The sequence below is a fragment of the Aspergillus pseudonomiae genome, assembly GCF_009193645.1.
Source record: "Aspergillus pseudonomiae strain CBS 119388 unplaced genomic scaffold BDV37scaffold_11, whole genome shotgun sequence".
Classification (NCBI taxonomy): domain Eukaryota; kingdom Fungi; phylum Ascomycota; class Eurotiomycetes; order Eurotiales; family Aspergillaceae; genus Aspergillus; species Aspergillus pseudonomiae.
In genome coordinates, this window is record NW_022476003.1 from 219,090 (window position 1) to 238,171 (window position 19,082).

Below are 19,082 nucleotides of genomic sequence, written 5' to 3' on the forward strand. Positions count from 1 at the left end.
CTCCGTGTTGACAAATCCATTCTCCTGTCTCACAGCGGCACATATGTAGCATGGACGAAGCAGGGGTCCTTATATCTGCGTCAGCTTTCTCAGGGTATATTTCTCAACCCAATCCGAAGACTTCGCTCATAGCTTTAGGCAGCAAAATTATGTTTTCAGCCCTTCTGCCTCATTGGGTTGGCACGCGCAAAGCTTGGCGATCGATATATTTTTTTTAATTCATTGACCTGCCACAAAGACTACACCTGCTAAGCTGCTCTACCGACCTCCAAATCGCTCAAATTCCGGTCGTCGAAAAATGGAGGTACTACTTGATTATCTAGAAGAGGATTCCAGGAACGTGTTCATTGACCTAACCCCTCAATCACTGTCATCTTCTCCTGAGACATGCCTGGCAAGCGATTTACCGGGATTTGTGAGGCCAATCTCAACTGCTATAGGTGAGGATAGGTATGAACAACTTTTACTACAAGGGGCATTGACCCTACCAAGCTTTCCACTTCAACAAGCCCTACTACAAACATTCTTCGAATGTGTTTTGCCTACTATGCCAATCATAAACTGGCAGACGTTTATCAATAGTGTGAGCAATAAAGAAGGTAGTCAAGGCAAGGTCAGCTTGCTCCTGTTCCAAGCTATCATGTTTTCGGCAACCACGTTTGTCGATCTTGACGACCTTCAAAAGGCTGGCTACTCGAGCCGTGAGGAAGCTCATGAAGCTTTCTTCCAAAGAGCACATGTTTGTAACTCCCAACGTACTTCATCAAGGCTTCTTCATGCTAACCACATTATAGCTTTTGTACCAATCGCATTACGAATCGGATCCACTCACAACTCTTCAAGCCCTGCTTCTCATGACACACCGAGCCAAAGCCACGGACGGGAAAGATAGCCGATATTGGATTGAGGTTGCCATTTCGCTGGCGCTAATGATGGGGCTCTTTCGAGACCTTCCCACTGGTTATGGTAGACACTACAATCAGAAGCTTCACAGAAGAGTTGCCTGGACGTGTTATATGGCGGACTCCTTGATCGCCCTTAGGCTAAGATGCCTGCCGTTGATTCGGAGTGTTGATTTCAACGTTTCCCTCTTAACTGAAGATGACTTTGATGTTGGTCACATAAGCATGGACAGCCAACTCTTGCTTCCTTGGTGCACATTTATTCGTTGTGTCCAAGTTCAAAAATATCTGGCCGATATCTGCGTTTCTCAAACACAGTTATGCTTGTGCATCAGAAGAGTGCTGAACGTGCAGGCCAGGCGCAACTCTGCGGAAATATCCTCCGATGCCATCGCCACACCACCAGAGTCTCCGAACAAGCACCACTCAGACTACCTCAGCAGTATTTGGATGTGTCAAAAGGCATTAACCGACTGGGAATATTCCTTATCACCCATATCTCAACGTCCGCCCACAGTGTTTGGGATCGACAGCCACGAAAGCCCGCTAGTTACGCTCCACCGCAACGTCTTGCACATGATCTATCAGGGAGTGGTTTGCGTGCTGTATCAGTCGCAAATATTCCAATCGTCGACGTCCCGCATGCAGCATGCTGCTAGGCAGATCACCGAGATCGCCACCGAATTAGATGACATGAACCTTCTGCATTCGCTCCCGATTATTGGTTCTACAACTATTCTGATTGCGATGATAATCCACCTGGCAGAGGTTCAGGCCTCTTCCCCGGTAAAGCAACGGGTAACCATGACAGACATTGAATCATGCATTGAAGTAATGAAGAGGCTGCAAGATGTCCATTCATCTATGAACACTGTCACCCATCTTATATTAGCAGCGCTCAAGAAGTGCTCTCCGGAATGATATCGACGCAACGAGGACTTGGCTGAAACAATCGAATGCCGACATACGGTCACAGACACGGGGTCAACCTGCTGCCCTGGCACTCGTGGATCTTGGCCATTAGGTTATTCAAGATATCATTCCGGGGATTATATTGGCTTCCCCCCCAGGCCATTACGATGGGACTGAGACTGCGTTCTCCGAAGGAATTCTCCGGTTTTGGACATATCATCACCGTCAACGCCAGGAACTCAACCAATTATGACACTCTAAGAGACCAGTCCGCAACATGAAGCTGCAACTGAGACCACACCCGTCCATGACCGTTTATTGTGGAGGTGACACGGATCTCGAACCATATGTGTGGACCTTAACATTCCATGGAGCCATTCCAGAGACATTCTTCATCTCTGATCATGTTTGCCTGACATGTAGGCCGCCTTGGGCTAAGGGCAGTACCATTAACGTGCTTAAGCGGCTTTTGGAGCCAGATAACCAGGATTCTGAAGATGCTAGTGACCTCATCGTCAAGCGTCCTCTCATCACAAAGGTCAATTAGATAAAGCAATTGACTTTAGATGGGCGAATATCGAAGCGGCATAGAAAGCCTACTGAAGTGCTTGAATAGTCTATGTCCACAAGTCTTAATCTCCAGAGCATGGTCTGTCGTTCCCTATGAACTGGAAGCCTTCGCGATCTTGACACGGAAGCTCAAGACGGAGCGTACATACATACTTTCTGGAGCCAAATAGTGTCCCGGTTCATTCAGAAGGGTCGTCATCTACCCACGTCACGGGTGCAAGTTTGATCAACTCGCCTCTTTATATTTGTTTCCCCATGACCAGCGCCAATTAACATGGCATGGGCTACCACAAATATTCGTTGCTTTCGTCTATGATCTGTTGTCTGTCTAAGACCAGCAAAAATTCTTCTATGAATGCCATGTTTACCAACTCCAAACCTGCGCAACCTATCAGTTTAGACCCACTATCTCCGTTCTCTATTTCGTCTTCTTATGCGCAGTTCCCTCTCTGGGGGAAGCACACCCTCGTTCAGAGTCCTCCAAATACACTCCTCACCAGTTTCTCCTCTCCACTCTGCAGCAAGTTCCTCCAACGCGCGATCCTTAACAGCCAGTCGCAGCCAGTGATGGTTAACGTCCCATCCTGTCCAGATAGGATTGATGGAGATCCCTCGACACTGCCTACCAGGCGGGAGGTCGTTTTCGGGCGGATGCCACGACAGTGAGAACATGTCGTGACTAATATGGCTGTGTGCGGACCTCAATATGGTTCTCTCGGTCGTGAATACGGCGCTGTACGCATAGGTGATGTAGATGACGACCATACTGTTAGTCTCTGAATCTGGTTAACCGGGTTAAAGAAGATGCTAGGAAATTGGGTTTTTCGTCGCGGAGTTAGGTCTTGAGCAGTGTATGATAGATGTCAAGGCACTGGAAACTCAACTCGGCAGGCTTTCGATGGAATTCTTATACGTTGCAAGTTGACTCCAAGTGCAATCTATTTCATTATGCATATCGCTGCTTTCCAGTACTTCCACTACATACATTTGCTCTACGCGGCTGAAATATCCCAGTGATGGGGGGCATTACTATTGTTATAATGTCTATCAGAGAAAAGGATTGTGAAACCGTGTACAACAATAGACATTGTTACTGGAGTAGCTATGGGCCTTTCCAGATCATAGGTGTAGGCTCGGGAAATAATATGAATTATTACTTATCTCCAAGTGCATACTTCACGTACCAATAAAAACGCTCTTAAACTAAGGGCTTTTGCCGCGGCCTCTTTGTTCATTATTTGTGATCATGGTTTTGTTTACAGCCTCATTGAAAGAAGATACCTAGAATCAGTGTGAATCACATCCAGTATTGGGTAAAAGGATACTACTGGGAAAGTGGTGGACGTTCATCCAGTAAATGTTGTGTCTTTCGGGTCGCATCTCAATTTGGAACTACTATATATGTTGTGGCGGTACAACGAAGGAATCGGTGAGTGTTTATGTGCTCTGCCATAGTTCCACCAGACAACCTCAGATGAGGATAGAGAGTGATTTCTAGAGCTATACAAATCCCACTACTAGAACTAAGCTGTATGGAAATGTCAAGGGGATGGAAATGAACACCTTTGTCTCCTCAGGTGTCTAATCAATCACGTGATTTAAGCACAATCGATAACCGAGGAATAGGGCAGATTCAGTTATACGATAAGGTCACTAAATGTTTGATCAAGATTTAGCGTATTGTTAGCCAGGAACAAGTGTACTGTGTATCGTAAATCAGCATTTCGGCCGAAGGGACAATGGTTTGCAGGGCCGATGTGGGGGAGTCACTCCGTACTCAACGGCGAACAACAGTATAAATCTCGAGAGAATCGACGTCATCGGGTCCACCAGTGAGAGCCACATAGGTCAGGTGATTGGGTGGCTTGCCACCCCGACACGTTTTTCTTGGTTTCCATGTTTCCAGACGAGTCTAGACCCAGTTCCGGCCAATTAGAACAAGGGAATCCTGGTGTACCTCAGGACCCGATACTCCGGCCTCAGGCAGTCAGGTTCCTCTCACTTCTTTTCCCTTTCTCTTTCTTTCCTCCACAATCGTAACAACAACACTTCCCTGGAAGATATGTGAGGATGGCAGCTTCCTTTCCGCGGCCTCCCCCCACAGATGCCGAACGTGAAAGGATCAGAGAGTTATCCAGGTAAGTCACTTAATATAGTACTAGTCAATGGTGATTCTGTATGGTTGTTGATCCGCTGATCATTTCCGTCGTCGGTAACTACACAGGTATTACTGCACCCTCGATCGCATCCCCTCCCTTCCGCAGCCCAACAATGAGGAACGGACCACAGCAGGACAAGAAGATGCTGACGAGGATTCACCTCGTTTGTCCTCGGACATCACCCTCACGGCCCTGAGTCAATTGGCCGTGTTGCGCTTCGGATGCAATCGAGCCTTTATCTCCATTATCGATGATGGGAACCAGCATCTTATCGCAGAGGCTACTGGCTCCATCTCGCTACGTGACAAGGATCGGCATGCCCCAGATGATGCAATTTACCTTGGTGTGCGAACGATCGATCTTGCCTGGGGGGTGTGCCCGCATACTATCTCCCTGTTTACCGGCCAGGACATGTCTAAGGCGGTCGAGACGCCTAACATGATCGCGAATAGTTCCCGCTTTGTTGTCAAGGATTTCACCCAAGAGGACTTCTTCAAAGATCGCCCATATGTAGTGGGATGGCCCTACTTCCGCTTTTATGCCGAGGTGCCCCTCTTTAGCCCCTCCGGCGTCGTGTTAGGGTCCTTTTGTGTCGTGGACAACAAACCACGAGAGCACTTTGCAGAAGAAGAAGTGGATGCCCTGAAAGAGATCGCTGATGCGGTAGCATTACATCTTGATAAAGTCCGCATCTCGATTGATCATCATCGGACGGAGAAGCTGATTAAAGGCCTGACCAATTTTGTCAAGGACCATGGGGAGTTCGACCCGGCCGAGGTGCCCCTGCCTACCAGCAGACAATCAACGCTCAACACACTCAACTCTCCTCGCGATCGATCGTCGCTGAGTCTCCCCACCACAGGTGCTGGGGGATCTGGAAACATAGAGGGTCCGATCATGAGCGGTTCGACTGCGTCCGAGGTGGAGTTGTCGTCGCTATTCTCAGGAGTGACGTCCGAACAAACCAAGACGTCGTCTTTTTTTTACAATTCATCACAGTCCGCGGCGCCAACGCCAGCCGAAGAGACTTTGAGCCCCCGGGAGGCTGCACCAGAGCGCCAGGAGCCGCCCACGGTGTCGGTGAAACACGGCGTCAGAAATGCGGACCAAATCGCTCGGGTCTTTACTCGAGCTAGTGTCTCCCTGCAGGATTCCCTGGATCTAGATGGGGTACTCTTCCTTGATGCGAGTCGATGTAACTCGGGCGTGTAAGTGTATTTATTGTCTGCTGCACTGGATTGGTCGCTAACTAAGGAAGTAGGGTGCTATCGGCTGACGAGGCTCGAAGTTGGGAACCGCTTCCCACCACAGCAAATCCAGAATTCCTTGCCGACCCCTTCCCTAGTCCGCTTGATTTACCGGGGGTAGGATCACTATCCAAAATTGCAGAAAAACCATGTGAAGTGCTGGGCTGGTCCCAAAATACACCGTCAACCACAGGTTCTGATACCGTAGCGGTCACCGAGAGACTTCTCAGCCAATTGATTGCAACTTTTCCGCAGGGTCAGTTCTTTAATCTCCATGAATGGGCGGATGAGGATGGATGTGAGTCAGATGGAGGAATACGACAGGATGATGGGGCGAACCCCGAACACCTGCGTGACCTTGTCCGACAGCTCCGTCACCACATTCCAGATGCGTACAGTGTTCTTTGGTCGCCCTTGTGGTGCTGGAGGCAATCACGGTGGGTTGCCGGCACCCTTGCGTGGTCTCGTGGTAGCGATCGTGCATTAGGAGTGTACGACCTGCCGTACTTGAGAGTACTCGGAGATTCCATTATCTCCGAATTGGCTCGGATCGACTGGTCCACCACGCAACAGTCCAAATCCGATTTCATCTCGTCAGTTAGCCATGAGCTCCGCTCGCCGCTGCATGGCATCCTAGCTAGCGCAGAAGTGCTCGAAGGTACTCCTCTTCAACCGACCCAGCTTCACTGGATGAACATGCTAAAGACATGCGGCTGGGCCTTGTTTGATACATTGAATCATCTGTGGGTGAAAATATCTGTCTAACAAAACCTCTGCTTCAACTTGCTTATTCTTCCTGCAGGCTCGATTTTGCCAAGATCAACAATTTAACTACTGAGGACGCCGCACGGGAGGGCCGCATCAGAGCATCCGACGGCAGTCTGGCGACGACTTTTGACCTGGCTAACCTGATTGAGGAGGTCACAAGGGTTCAATATGTTGGTCAACGGGTACCTAAAGCGACTGTGCCTTTTGTGGACCCCTTAGCCACTCCCAAGAACAATGGTTCCAGCGGCGAAACGACGGTTGTTGTTCGCATTGAGGAACGGCATGCGTGGAAAGTGCGATCCCTGGCGGGGGCTTGGAAACGAATTGTCATGAACCTCCTCGGCAACTCGCTGAAATTCACAAGTTCTGGGTTTGTGGAGGTCTCTCTCTCTAAAGTCATGAAGCAGTCGGACCCCGACTCAGTTTATGCTCATCTTTGTGTGACTGACACCGGTAGAGGGATTGATCCGATGTTCCTCAGAAACAAGCTTTTTTCCCCATTCGCACAAGAGAATGCTTTATCGGAAGGCCTCGGACTAGGCTTCAGCATCGTGCGTCAGTTAGTTGACACCATGGACGGGCATGTTAATGTTAGAAGTGAGGTTGGTGTTGGTACACAGGTTGACATCTACATCCCTGTTCAACGCTTTGCCAGTGATTATTCCTCTTCAACTTCCATGTCTAGCGCTCCAGTGAAGGCCTGCCTGGTTGGATTCGAAGGATATCCAGATATAAAGGAAACCCCCACAGGGATTTTGGCTGTCGAGGCCAAGAGGAAACTCGCTATTCGGAGCTCACTGGCCCCCTTGCTGATGGCGCAATGCGGTTGGAGTCTTTCCATAGCGGAGTCTATAGAAAATGCTCACGGTGATGTGGCCATCATTGAAGAGGAGGAATACGCCAAGGCGACATGCAACGGTCAATTACCGCGCGAACTTCGCGAGAAAACCGGAATCCACCTTTTCATCATTCTGAGTGGTACGGAGCCTCATCTACATGACCTACCACCGAATGTGATCCGTGTATCTCAGCCGTTTGGACCGGCAAAATTCCAAGAGGTGCTTCAAAGGACACAGGAACTTTATTTAAAGTCACTTGAAAATCCCAGTCCTCCTCTTCCCACTCCCGACGAGCTAGTTATGTCAAAGCGTCCCTCGCCGGAGCTCATGTTACCAGCCAGTCCAGACGCTCCACAAGATAAGGGAGTAGCACTGCCTCTTCGTGCTCCACAGCCGCCCCAGAACCCTGATATGATACATTGTCTCGTCGTTGATGATAATGACATCAATTTAAAAGTAAGTACTGTTGGCTACGATGTATGTGACCATTGGTTGTGTACTGACGGTTCCCTCGGTAGATCCTGTCTACCTTCCTCCGCAAATTAGGATGCAGCTACGACACTGCCTCAGACGGATTGATAGCCCTCAATAAATACAAAGACTCCCCCCGACGATATGATTACGTCCTGATGGGTATGTTGTGATCCCTATGCTAGGAGCGCTCCTGTCTGACAAACCTAGATATATCAATGCCCGTAATGGATGGGCTTCAGTCGACAAGTCACATCCGACTGTATGAGAAGGAACGGAAGCTTAAGCCATCGCGGATCATGGCTGTCACCGGGTTGGGCTCAGCGGAGACCCTGCAAGAGGCGCTGGCCGCCGGTGTGGATGACTACATGGTCAAACCCATCTCACTGAAAGCTTTGAAGAAGGTTATGAACCTTGCATGACGTGGTTCCTTGCATCCTTTGCGATATGTCACGGACGCTGGTCAACGATATGACACTGTAAATAACGCCCTGGTATACGTTGTACATATTGTTCCTTTGAAGCGACTACTCAATATTGTGCTGGAAGGCTGTTCGTATCAGGACAGGCAGCTGCCGGTTACTCTTACTCGAGTTCTTATCTGAATCCTGATTTCGTGGGTGTTGGTACGTAGATATAGCTTCAAATGATCAACAATGGCTAAGATTGTCTCTGGACATTTGGTCCGACCTGCCAAGTAAGAACCCCACTATTGGGGTTCTCAGTCATCTCTTTTTATCCTGGGTGCCAGTGACCATCAATCGCAAACTTGAGATGTTCTCATCAAATCACCTTCCATGGAGCCACTATATCGTACCCTAGACTCGGCCAAGTCGGAAATCCATGTGCTGGCCGTGCACCCGCCTTCAAAGAGCACCCCAATAATGAAGTGCAATGCTCCATGGCTACAGTATCTCTCGCTGATATCCGGGGCAAATTTCATGCCCTGTCATATACATGGGGGGTTTACCCTCCCAGCGAACAGATATTAATTAATAACCACCTATTCAAAGTAAGCCCGAGCTTGCACAACATGATACTGCGGTACCGACAGATGATCAACAAGGATCCGGAGTATCCAGGAGTTTAACATTGTATAATACGTATCTACACTAGCAATCGAAAGGGAGTCGGAGGCCGACTTCATACGACGAGCCGGTATCCGTCTAGATTAGAAGCCCAATAAAAACGATGGTAGGATATTAGAATTCCTCTAGTTTTTACTTGATCAGGTGGCTGTTGGATTTCTGACTACCTTGCTCCTTTCTCTCTTTCTATATTTTGAGCGTCCAGTCATTTTACTAAAGGCCTCTAGTTGATTTATTCCTTATATGTGGCAGGAGATTGGATCCTGGATTATCTGTTGCTCATAGCAAACTGCCTACTTGTTTAGATTGGCACTTGAAGACAATTGACTGCTCTATCTATGTTTTCCTATTCTTCCAAGATTCCGAATCTGCGATTACAAGTAGTTCTCTTCTGGAATCTGCCACATATGACTCTATCTAGGCAAGACGATACCTGCGAATTAGCCAGCGTCAAAGGTCGCAGTGGTGATGGGCTGTGAGGGAATAATATTATATGCTTCTTATTTATGTATGTATATATGTCTATCCATCTATATACTTGGTTTTATTTTAGCGATAAGCTCTTAGCATTTCACCCACGCATCCCATCTACTGGCCAGAGCCCAGGTGCGATGCAACACGCCATAATCACCCAGCAGCATACGTACTCATCTTCCTCAGCCTCTCACCATAGAGCCACAAGAAGATAGGCGCCGGTAGCCCGAGTCCAATCGACACAAATGCCAGAAGACTATTCCCCCAGCCATAATCCAACGCCTGGTACATATACGGGGCAAAAAGTGGAAACCCGAAGCCGGCGAGCGAACGTAAACAAGCTACCGCGGCCAGTGCGCTGGCCGCGTACCTCGTGTAAGCATCCACGATGTAGGTCTGCATACATTGGTAAGCGGTGATGATACCGATGGAAAAGACGCAGGCGCCAATATCTGGTCCAATCCAGTGCGTGTGTGCTTGGGCGGTCCAGCCGTATATGAAAAGCCCAATGGGCGTGAACACGACGGCGACAACGAGCAGCGGGATCCGGAACTCTGGCTTCCCCTGTCCGGCTCGCTGCTTGAGTCTGCGGTAGATGCGGTCGTTCAGCAGGGCGCAGATCTGGGAGCCGGCCCAGTAGCCCAGACCTAAGGCGATGTAGTTCAAGGACCCGATGCCGATGCTCTCGTTGTAGGGGCCTGTCCAGAGAGTGGGGAATGTGGCCATCACGAGATACATTAGGCCGTACATGAAGGCCATGTAGACGGCGATGAATTGGACGATGGGCTGCGTGGTTAAGAGTTTGAAGGGACGGACTAGGGAACCACGTAGTATGTGGAGGGCAGTTTGGTCGCGCGACATCTCGGCCTCTGTTTGGTATCCGGGGTCTCCGGTTTCCTTACGAAGCCTTTTGGCTTTGCGCTTGAGCAGCACGGGAGTGTATGTCTCGCGAAGGAAGAAGAGGCCGAACAGCTGGATCACAGCATCGGCAATGGACGTGGCGTAGAAAATCCAGCTCCAGGAGGTATTTTCTGTTATGAATCCACCCACGATGGGTCCTATGGCTGGGCCGAGCAGAGGTGCAAGACTGTAGATAGCTATAGCTTTCCCACGTTCGTCGGATGTAAACAGATCGCTTAATACGCCGCCTCCGATCTAAGTACACATCGAGATTTAGTTAGTCATGCCATTAAATGGCGAGGAAGAACAACTTACAGCTAGAGGAGCACTGCCTCCTAGTCCTGCAAGAAAGCGAAACGCAATCATCTGGCCTTTGGATTTTGCTACTCCCCCAACAACGTTGAACACAAGGTAGAATAAGTTAGCCAGCTGGAGGACGGGCACCCTCCCATAGATCTCTGAGAGAGGGCCGAGAAAAAGTGGCCCGACAGCATATGCCAGGACGAAGACTGATAACATAATCTGAGACTCAATCTCGTCGTGGATATGAAAATCCTTCGCCATGGTACTAAGGGCAGGCGCTACCATGGAGGATGAGGCTGGGGATATGAATGTAAAACACGACACAGTAATCACTGCCATCCACTTTTTGCTTGTCTCCCAGTTCTTTGGATTTTCCGGATCGTCAAGACTTTCCCATTTCACCTGAGCTTGTCAGTACACCAGCTTCGAGAAGGGGCGTCCGGGTCTGGTATTGTACAAGTTTCGATGGTGGCTCTGAACCACTCTTCTCATGCTCGGGTTGTGCTTGCTCAAGGTCTCGGTCCTCCCTTTCCTTGGGAGGATTTTGATGAGAGTGTTGATTCATCGCATAAGTAGGCAGGTGGATCTCTGTGCAAAAAACTATGATTATATAGTTAGTTGTAGTTGTTAGTAGATATATGTTTGAGAAACTCACCAGTCAAACAAGCTTAGTAACTTAGTGTCAACAGACAACACGAGGACCACGAACTAGAGACATTCACTAGTATGTCCCAGTTAAGATTTGCTATGAATCGCATGTTTATATACCAAGTTCCAGAAGGCAACAACTTTGGATGAAAATCAAGCAACGGAGTGGATCTGGATGGTCTTCCGAATTAGGCAATTTTACTCCGGGTCCTCCGACCGGACTTCCGTCTTTCTGATTCTTCCCGACGACCACAATTCCATTCCTACTATACTATCATACCATTATACTAGTATCATACTATACCAGCCAGCCTGAACTAAGGCATGCATAATTCTGGCTAATTATGTTATAAGTCTTCATTTATATTTTTCCGCCCTTTTTTCTATGGACTCCCCTTCGCAAAGCTTGTTTCGTCGTAATGGCAGCCGACGTTCGTGTGAAGCATGTCGGAAGTTGAAAACCAAATGCGACCACGCATTGCCCAAGTGCGGTCGATGTGCACAAAAGAATGCTGTGTGTATTTATGCTCCGGCGCCTATGACAAGGGCTTTTCGACCTCTATCAGAAACCAAGAGCAGAGGACGACGGAAGCCAAGGATATCCGGATCACCCGCATCGTGGGTCTTGCCGCTTCTCTGAATGACTGTGAACCTGCTGCTCATTATTCTTCCTTTGCAATAGTCGTGATGTACACCCACCGGGATCGTTGGAGCTAATTCCATCGCATGGGCAGGCGGTCGTGGTGAGTACGCCGCCACTGGAGAGTGCTGGCTTCCTCGGTCCAACCAGCTATCGCTCCTTGATGAGTGAGGGCGTTAGTGATAGTGACCCTGGCGTAGCAGACACTGATCGTACAACGTATACAATCGACCCGCGGCAACTCGATCAGGGACTCAAGATCTTGGATTTCCTGGCCGATAATGCACAGCTCGTGAGCGGTTTAGTGAGAAAGGTGTATGTGTTTGGACGCTCGCCTATTGTCCCGGAAGTGCTTATGTTTCCCGCGCTCGATATGCTATGGGATACCTTTGGGGACTATATGACACAAGATGAACCATCAAGACTAGGCACAGTTGTTCGTGTTTTCGAAAACTCCTACCAACAAGTCCCTCGCAAATTTGCCATGCATGCCGGTGAGCTGAGCCATTGGATCAGTGGGAAGAATGTCAGGTGGGAAACCATCGGCAGCGTGATACAGATTGCCATCATGGGCTTGATCTATATGCCCGAGCGTGATGTTACCCAGATTGACCCCCAGCAGAGAAGCAAGGATGAGTCTCTCGCGCAGATGCTCGAGGTCATTGACCAACTCTTACCACTGAGCAATGCACTGCCCGTTGTCAATCAGCTCATGGTGTGCCTGAAATATTATCAGATGATGCTCGCCTCTCAGAGATTTGGTGACTCAAGTATGGAGCTGTGACGGCCCTGTTTCTTGCGAGAGTAGTATTGACCTTTGACGTCTAGGCCGCTGGTTATACTCCTCGCTTGGGGAACTCTCTTCATGTATTTACGCTACGGGAATCCACCAATACAACATCCCTACGGGACAGTATCCGGGGTTTATCGACCTGTGGCAGAGGAGATGCTTCGCCGTAGTATATAGTATGGATAAAACCATTGCCACAATACTTGGTCGACCACCGTCAATGACTCGACATTATTGTGTCTTAAAGCCGCCACTGGACATTGATGATGACATAGATCTTCCAGACTACGAGCGCAGTCTTCAAATGCTAGATAGCAATGGGTGGAATACTGACGGAAAACGACGTCCCGCGACTATAGTTCGTCTTCGCTTCCTTCTGGCGACAGTCCGAGAGGAGATTCTTGAGCTACACCTTGGGGTTAATTACGTCGACATCGAGGGAAAAACAAGGTATGAGGTATTTGAAGGGCCAGCACCATTACTTGAGCTAATACGTCTATAGCAATATCCTGCAAAGTCTGCAATCAATTTGGGATACGTGTCCTAGTCATATGAAATATTCACCGGACATGTGGTATGAACAGATGCCCAGCCAGGATATTATCGCTCTTCTCTCCATTTATCTGGATTACCTTCACTCAATCTTCCTGTTGCATCGATTCGCGAACCAAGAATGCCAAAATGAGAAGCCCAAGGAGCTTCTCCTTGTGGCAAAGACGATCCTCTCCACCGTCCTGGTGATCAATGAACACCGGGAAAGAGCAAGAGAGGTCAGAAGTGACTTTTCCAGCATTGTGCGTTGAGACTAGAACGATGAGCCCTTCACGGATAAGCTAACGCACGCTGCAGTTCCTACCATACGGTCTTCCCAGTGCCGAACTTCTTGCGACGGAGTTACTCCAATCCTCCAACCCTTTACTGGGTCGTCCCACCTATCCTGGTTTGCCCCGGGCAGAGGTAATACGGGAGTTGACCCTCTACATCTCCTGCCTAAGCTGGGTAGCTAGGCCTGGGAGTGGTAATCTGGGATTTTGCAAGAAGGTCAAGGCGAAACTGACCCGCATCCTGGACCAAATCCTTGACCCCTCGTATGTCGCACCGGACTCGAGTGGCAACCACGGTGGAAGCAGCGGCGATGTTTCGTGGGCTTTCCCGGAACTCCTTGATTCCGACTTTACAATCAACAGTTTACTTCACTCAGATGATGGCAGTAACTGGGACCCTGGATTTGATCTGTTCTGTGGGCCTGGCTTCTAAGTACTCAGCCGTATATCTGGGGTTCAAACTTGCCACACAGCTCACTGTCCACGTATAAAGTCAAGAGATTACTCGAGAAACCATTAAAACGAGTAGCTGTTGCATTAGTGTACGCTGTAATCTCTATCAGCCTTGTCCACAATCAGTGAACCTCAACTCACCTCCCATGTTCTTATACACCAACCAATCCCTGACCTTCGCCTCACACCGAAGAGTAGTATCTCGAACAACATAGTCGCATCCATCACAAGTCGGCCCCCAGATCGTATACCTATGAGGCCCGACCTCCCTATCCCCCAACACACTGTCATCCGGTATAAGAATGGGATGGAAAATCTCTTTCTCCATCAGACAATTCATGAAATTCCCGTACAGTCCATCGTTTTGGTATAACATGTCTGGCTGATCCTTGTATACCTCTCTAACCTGTCGCCGCCGGGATATCACCCTGCAGACTAGGGTATACGCAGATCGAGTGTAAAACCGACCAGGCTCTGCGATAAATCTGGTGGTGCTGGGGAAGTTGTCAGCTAACGAGTCACGGATTGTGCGCGCTATTTCTCCGAAGTTTTTGTCTTGGAATCCGCCCCCGACATCAACTATCCTCATTTTGAAGCCGAGGGCTTCGGCCTGGTCAAAGACCTGTCTCGCTTCTCTGATGGCCTTTCGGAAGGAGTTTAGATCGTTGGCACCGGTGCCTACTCGTTGGTTAGATCGAAATCGTATTATCCACAAAAAGGAGCAGGGTCTTCTCACCAACATGAAAACTAACCCCAACAACATCAAGACCGAGTTCCTTTGCCCGCTTCAGCAAATCCCGAGTCATACCTGCCGGCGCTCCGAACTTGTCTCCAAAATTAATCAAGGCACTGGCATCATTGGCATAAATACGTAGCAGGAGTTGTGCATGGGGCATATAGGTATGCATTGTCTCAAGCTCGTCTAAATTATCAAAGACGGTAGTCACAACACCAACCTCCCTGGCATAGTTGAGCGCAGTGGCTGGTTTACACGGATTGGCGAATATGATCCGGGATGGATCGACGCCCAGAGCCAGTACGGCACGCATTTCTTCTATCGAGGCACAGTCAAAGCCGGTGCCCAGTTCTGCGAGGGAGCGAAGTAACAGAGCATCTGAGTTGCATTTTACCGCTGGTTGAGCACTTAGAACCTCTATTTGTTCAGTTGACAAACGACCGCTTACCATAGAATGGTTGGACATTGGGAAGGTTCAGCTTCCAGTCTCTGTGTTGACGCGTAACCTGCCCTAGGTCTGCGACGAAGAATGGATTATCTTCAACATTTGGCACGCCGCTGTTGATTCTCTGAGTTTGGAACTCAATGGCGAGATTGACCAGCTGTTCGGACCTGAGGTCATCTTCTGTTTTTGGCATGCCGATCACATAAAGAAAGCAGATGGGAGCGAAGTATGGTGAACTAGAGGACACATGATCCAGATGTCAAAATACTCTGCAACAAGGGATGCACCCCTTCTTCTATATTTTACAATGCGCAGCTCAGCCAATATAGCAAATGTCGTACCACGGCCCAAAATGTATGAAGCCTGCAAATCCAGACACGTAGCAGCTGTGTCTGCTTCTAGTCCGTCGTCGAAAACATCGTCTGTGGAGCCGTGCAGGAACAATTCAAAATGACAGGTTGCCTCATCACCGGATCCGGCGCTGACAGGATGAGACTCCTACCTTCTTCGCCTGCAATCATACCCGGAACTCCGGAAGTGAGATTCAATTCCTGCCTCATCCCTTGCATGAGGGACCTTTCAGGCAGCCATGAATATATACCCACAAGCGTCCGTGCACGTCGTTCCAGATTCCGTATAGGTGCATATCTCCTTGTGTATGACGTGCTTGGAGTATGTATATTTCGTGATCATACAATCCGTTCTTGGAATTTTCCTAAAGTAGTAGCTAAGAGTATGATGGCCAGACCACCAGTCCACGTCACAACGTGCATTGAAGATAGTTTAAAATGTTTTATGCTTGTTCCAGTCTTGCGGGAAGGTGTTAAATTAACATGACACCGTGGCACTGAAAAATGCCGCAAGTTGTAAAATGCCTCATTCTTATTGCTACGCTGTAAGGCTTGGTGGGAATGGGCTTTGACTCCTTCCACCACTGGAACTTGTTATGTCCATATTAGGCGAAAGCTTTGTAAGAGAGCTGGTCTTGTAAGGACCACTTGGACACCCACCTATCCGGACATGATGAGATGTGAAAACAGTTGGCGGCAGCAGCAGTGACAGATGATGGATTCAACAAGACTTGATGGCTAATCCACAAGCAATTGAGTGCAATATTATACAGTGATCAGAGAATCAGACAAGACTGGCATACCACATAAAACAGTCCATATGTAGAAAGAATGCTATATTACGCTCGTGGCGCAGGCACCTGCTGGGTAACGCAGTGGATAACACCTCCACTAAGTGGGATCGTACGAAGAGGAACTTGTCGCACTTTACGGTCTGGCAGGAGAGACTGCCAGGTCTCTAGAGCTTTCCGATCGTGAACCTCCGATCCAAACGCGGGGATGATAAGCCCACCATTGCAGAAGTAGCTATTGAGATACGACGAGACAAACTCATCCTGCGGCGAGATCCCAAGACTTTTCGGGTCTGGCTCGTCGATGAAATGAATTTCGAACTGACGACCTTTGGCATCAGTCTCGTTCCGCAACGTCTGCAAGATCTCCTGCCCGCATTTCATCCATTCTGGTCCATCCACTGCGTCAGGGCTATGACGCGTCAGGACCACTACTCCCGGTTGTACGAACCGCACCTCGGCGTCTAAATGACAGTCGGTAATGTCGAGATTCTTGCGCCCAGGGACCCAGATCACTTTCTCAACCCCCAGGAGGCGTCGCAATTCCTGTTCAATCTCATCCCGACTTTGCCCCGGGTTCCGCTGCTCACAGATCATGTAGCTTTCCGCGACGATGAGCGTGCCGTCTCCATCAACGACCAAGCCCCCGCCCTCAGTTCGGATCTTGGGCACAACTCGCTGCGCAGGTGATGGTAATTGATCAGAAGATATCACATTGAGTGCGAAATCAGCATTCTCCTGCAATTCCTTCTTGGTCATCGAGGGGTTGCCATAGCGGTAGTGACCATGTGTCCCCTCCCACCCGTTCTTATTCCCCCATTCATTGAACTTGAAGTCAATAGCTAGCCGCTGCCGTGCGTCTAGGTCTCCCGTGGCATCGTGGACATAGACTGGGCCTGTATCGCGAATCCAGCAGTGGTTGATTGGGATGGGAATAACGTGCACCTTTGATGGGATGCGTACTTTCCTGTTGATGAGATCTTGGGCATATTCAATATCTTCAGGGCGAGTATACAGTCGCACCGGCTCAAACTCTGCAATTGCCGCGGCAAGGTCAACGATCTCCTCGCAGTTCTTCTCCCACAAGAATTCTAGACAGGAGGCTCTGGAAGGGAAGCCCATCATGGTTGCAAGATGTGGGTGCCATTCTGGGGGGAAGGTGAAACGGCCCGTTTCGAGGGGAGCGTCGTTCTTGCGCGGTTTGTGTTGTTCGTTGTTAGTAGTGGACGACGCTGTCCGGTTGGTGCTCAGGTAGCCACCCATTATGGAATTTGTTCAGTGTTCAGTCGAGGAGCAGTTGTCATGTGTTAGGAGAAGACTCTCTGATGGTGAGAATTAATAATATTGTGGCCTGGGACAGGGACTTTATGTAGAATGTCTTGGTTTGCTTTTTGCAATTGCTTTCAGTAGTAGCTCATGGAGGCATAGACCGGAAGCAGAATGCATTTCATCTGATGACAGGTGAAGTGAAGGGTCCCAGCATTGCATTCCAACATTGACGGGGATTCATTAAATATGACACTGTGCCTAATATTTATCACCCACTTTGTTTCCGATGAATGGACTTTCCTTCATACATTCTTGCTCCTTGTTTGCCATCCCTTGCGTTGCCACTGAGCGCCATGGCCATTCACGCGAGGTTCTACATGACCCTTGAAGGGCATGCTTCCTGCCATAGGAAGATAATCATGGCTTGGCCGGGCTGGCAACTTAAATTACAAGAAATGCCAGATTGCCCGTATAAAGAACGAGCTCATCGGTATTGCGACGGCTATTTGCCAGCTTCAAACTGTGATTCTTCTGGTTCCTGCCACCGAGGTACCTGAAGCCGCACGGGTATCCCAAGACTATGACAGTCATGGGTTGGAGATCCCAGCCATTGAAATGGGCGACTTGAAATTCTGGATGCCCGATGTAGTTCCATTATTTGTGATGAGTGAAGGCACGGCCCGGTCGATTCTGCACGGGGCTGATTTTACCTTCAATGGCTGACGGCCGATATCCCTCCACTACCAATACACTTCTCGCGAAGGAGTTTCTGTTGGATAGACACATTCCCCATGTGGAGACTTCAATCGCTCTAGAAGGCGGCGCGTTGGAGACCGACGGAGAAATAACCTTTCTAGCGACAGAACGCTCCCTTCACAACCCTAACCGTAATCCGAGCGTGAGCCGAGTGACAATCTAAAACAAGCTTCAAAGGCTGTTAAGTCTATCTAAAATAATGTGGCTGCCTGGTCTAAAGTATTATGAACTGCCCGACGCGCATAGCGATACTGGGCCCGCTTTGTGGCTCCCGGTAAAGTTGTCCTGAGCAAGCCAAGTTCAGATAACGATGTGTTAAGAGCGGCCTATGGCACAAGTTGGGAGTTCCTAAGCCGAACTACAGACGTGAAAGAGGGTACTTTGAACTTTTTCACATCCAAGAAGCGCGCATGGATGGGCCTATTCCCTCTGCTGCGGGTTTATGCCTGAGCTACGTGAAATTTGTGCTCGTGAATGGTGCAGTTAATTCTCCACATTTTGGGGTTGAGAAGGCTGATACCATGTCCATACGAACACTCCAAAAGACATTTCCAATCCGACAGGTGGTCCAGATCTATCTCGAAGACATCGCGTTGAATGGCGGCGCGATCCACTGCGTGACGCAACAGACTTCCACTCCATAAGATTAGCCACTCCTTAGGACTTGGGTACTGCTCCTACAAGAGCTAATCAGGGATACTTTACGCAAGAAGCAATAAATCGAAAAGCCACATCATCTCCAGGATG

At 49.1% G+C, this 19,082-nt stretch overlaps 6 protein-coding genes across 6 annotated transcripts; 3 read left to right on the plus strand and 3 right to left on the minus strand.

Moving 5' to 3' along the window:
- Window positions 1-255: 255 nt before the first annotated feature.
- On the plus strand, window positions 256-1,957 carry BDV37DRAFT_17917 (fungal specific transcription factor domain-containing protein). The gene is made up of 2 exons (XM_032079462.1): window positions 256-739; window positions 795-1,957. Exons 1-2 carry the CDS (start codon window positions 299-301, stop codon window positions 1,821-1,823), a joined length of 1,470 nt encoding a protein of 489 aa, XP_031944725.1. The 5' UTR covers window positions 256-298; the 3' UTR covers window positions 1,824-1,957.
- Window positions 1,958-4,341: 2,384 nt separating this feature from the next.
- Window positions 4,342-8,478, plus strand: BDV37DRAFT_17930 (hybrid sensor histidine kinase/response regulator). Its single transcript, XM_032079463.1, has 6 exons — window positions 4,342-4,522; window positions 4,609-5,751; window positions 5,805-6,533; window positions 6,593-7,853; window positions 7,916-8,030; window positions 8,079-8,478. Exons 1-6 carry the CDS (start codon window positions 4,455-4,457, stop codon window positions 8,288-8,290), a joined length of 3,528 nt encoding a protein of 1,175 aa, XP_031944726.1. The 5' UTR covers window positions 4,342-4,454; the 3' UTR covers window positions 8,291-8,478.
- A 1,010-nt stretch (window positions 8,479-9,488) lies between these two features.
- BDV37DRAFT_290715 (MFS transporter) lies at window positions 9,489-11,125 on the minus strand (the record flags this gene model as incomplete). Its single annotated transcript, XM_032088781.1, has 3 exons — window positions 9,489-10,585; window positions 10,646-11,021; window positions 11,052-11,125. 3 exons carry the CDS (start codon window positions 11,123-11,125, stop codon window positions 9,584-9,586), a joined length of 1,452 nt encoding a protein of 483 aa, XP_031944727.1. The 3' UTR covers window positions 9,489-9,583.
- A 541-nt stretch (window positions 11,126-11,666) lies between these two features.
- On the plus strand, window positions 11,667-13,968 carry BDV37DRAFT_290717 (Zn(II)2Cys6 transcription factor; the record flags this gene model as incomplete). Its single annotated transcript, XM_032088782.1, has 5 exons — window positions 11,667-11,899; window positions 11,964-12,691; window positions 12,750-13,161; window positions 13,214-13,505; window positions 13,561-13,968. The coding sequence occupies 5 exons, from the start codon at window positions 11,667-11,669 to the stop codon at window positions 13,966-13,968; spliced, it is 2,073 nt and encodes a 690-aa protein (XP_031944728.1).
- Window positions 13,969-13,972: 4 nt separating this feature from the next.
- BDV37DRAFT_269207 (type III PLP-dependent enzyme) lies at window positions 13,973-15,362 on the minus strand (the record flags this gene model as incomplete). Its single annotated transcript, XM_032084317.1, has 4 exons — window positions 13,973-14,082; window positions 14,130-14,666; window positions 14,725-15,120; window positions 15,173-15,362. The coding sequence occupies 4 exons, from the start codon at window positions 15,360-15,362 to the stop codon at window positions 13,973-13,975; spliced, it is 1,233 nt and encodes a 410-aa protein (XP_031944729.1).
- A 996-nt stretch (window positions 15,363-16,358) lies between these two features.
- On the minus strand, window positions 16,359-17,573 carry BDV37DRAFT_269208 (agmatine deiminase family protein; the record flags this gene model as incomplete). The annotated part of the gene is made up of 1 exon (XM_032084318.1): window positions 16,359-17,573. One exon carries the CDS (start codon window positions 17,571-17,573, stop codon window positions 16,359-16,361), a length of 1,215 nt encoding a protein of 404 aa, XP_031944730.1.
- Window positions 17,574-19,082: the final 1,509 nt, after the last annotated feature.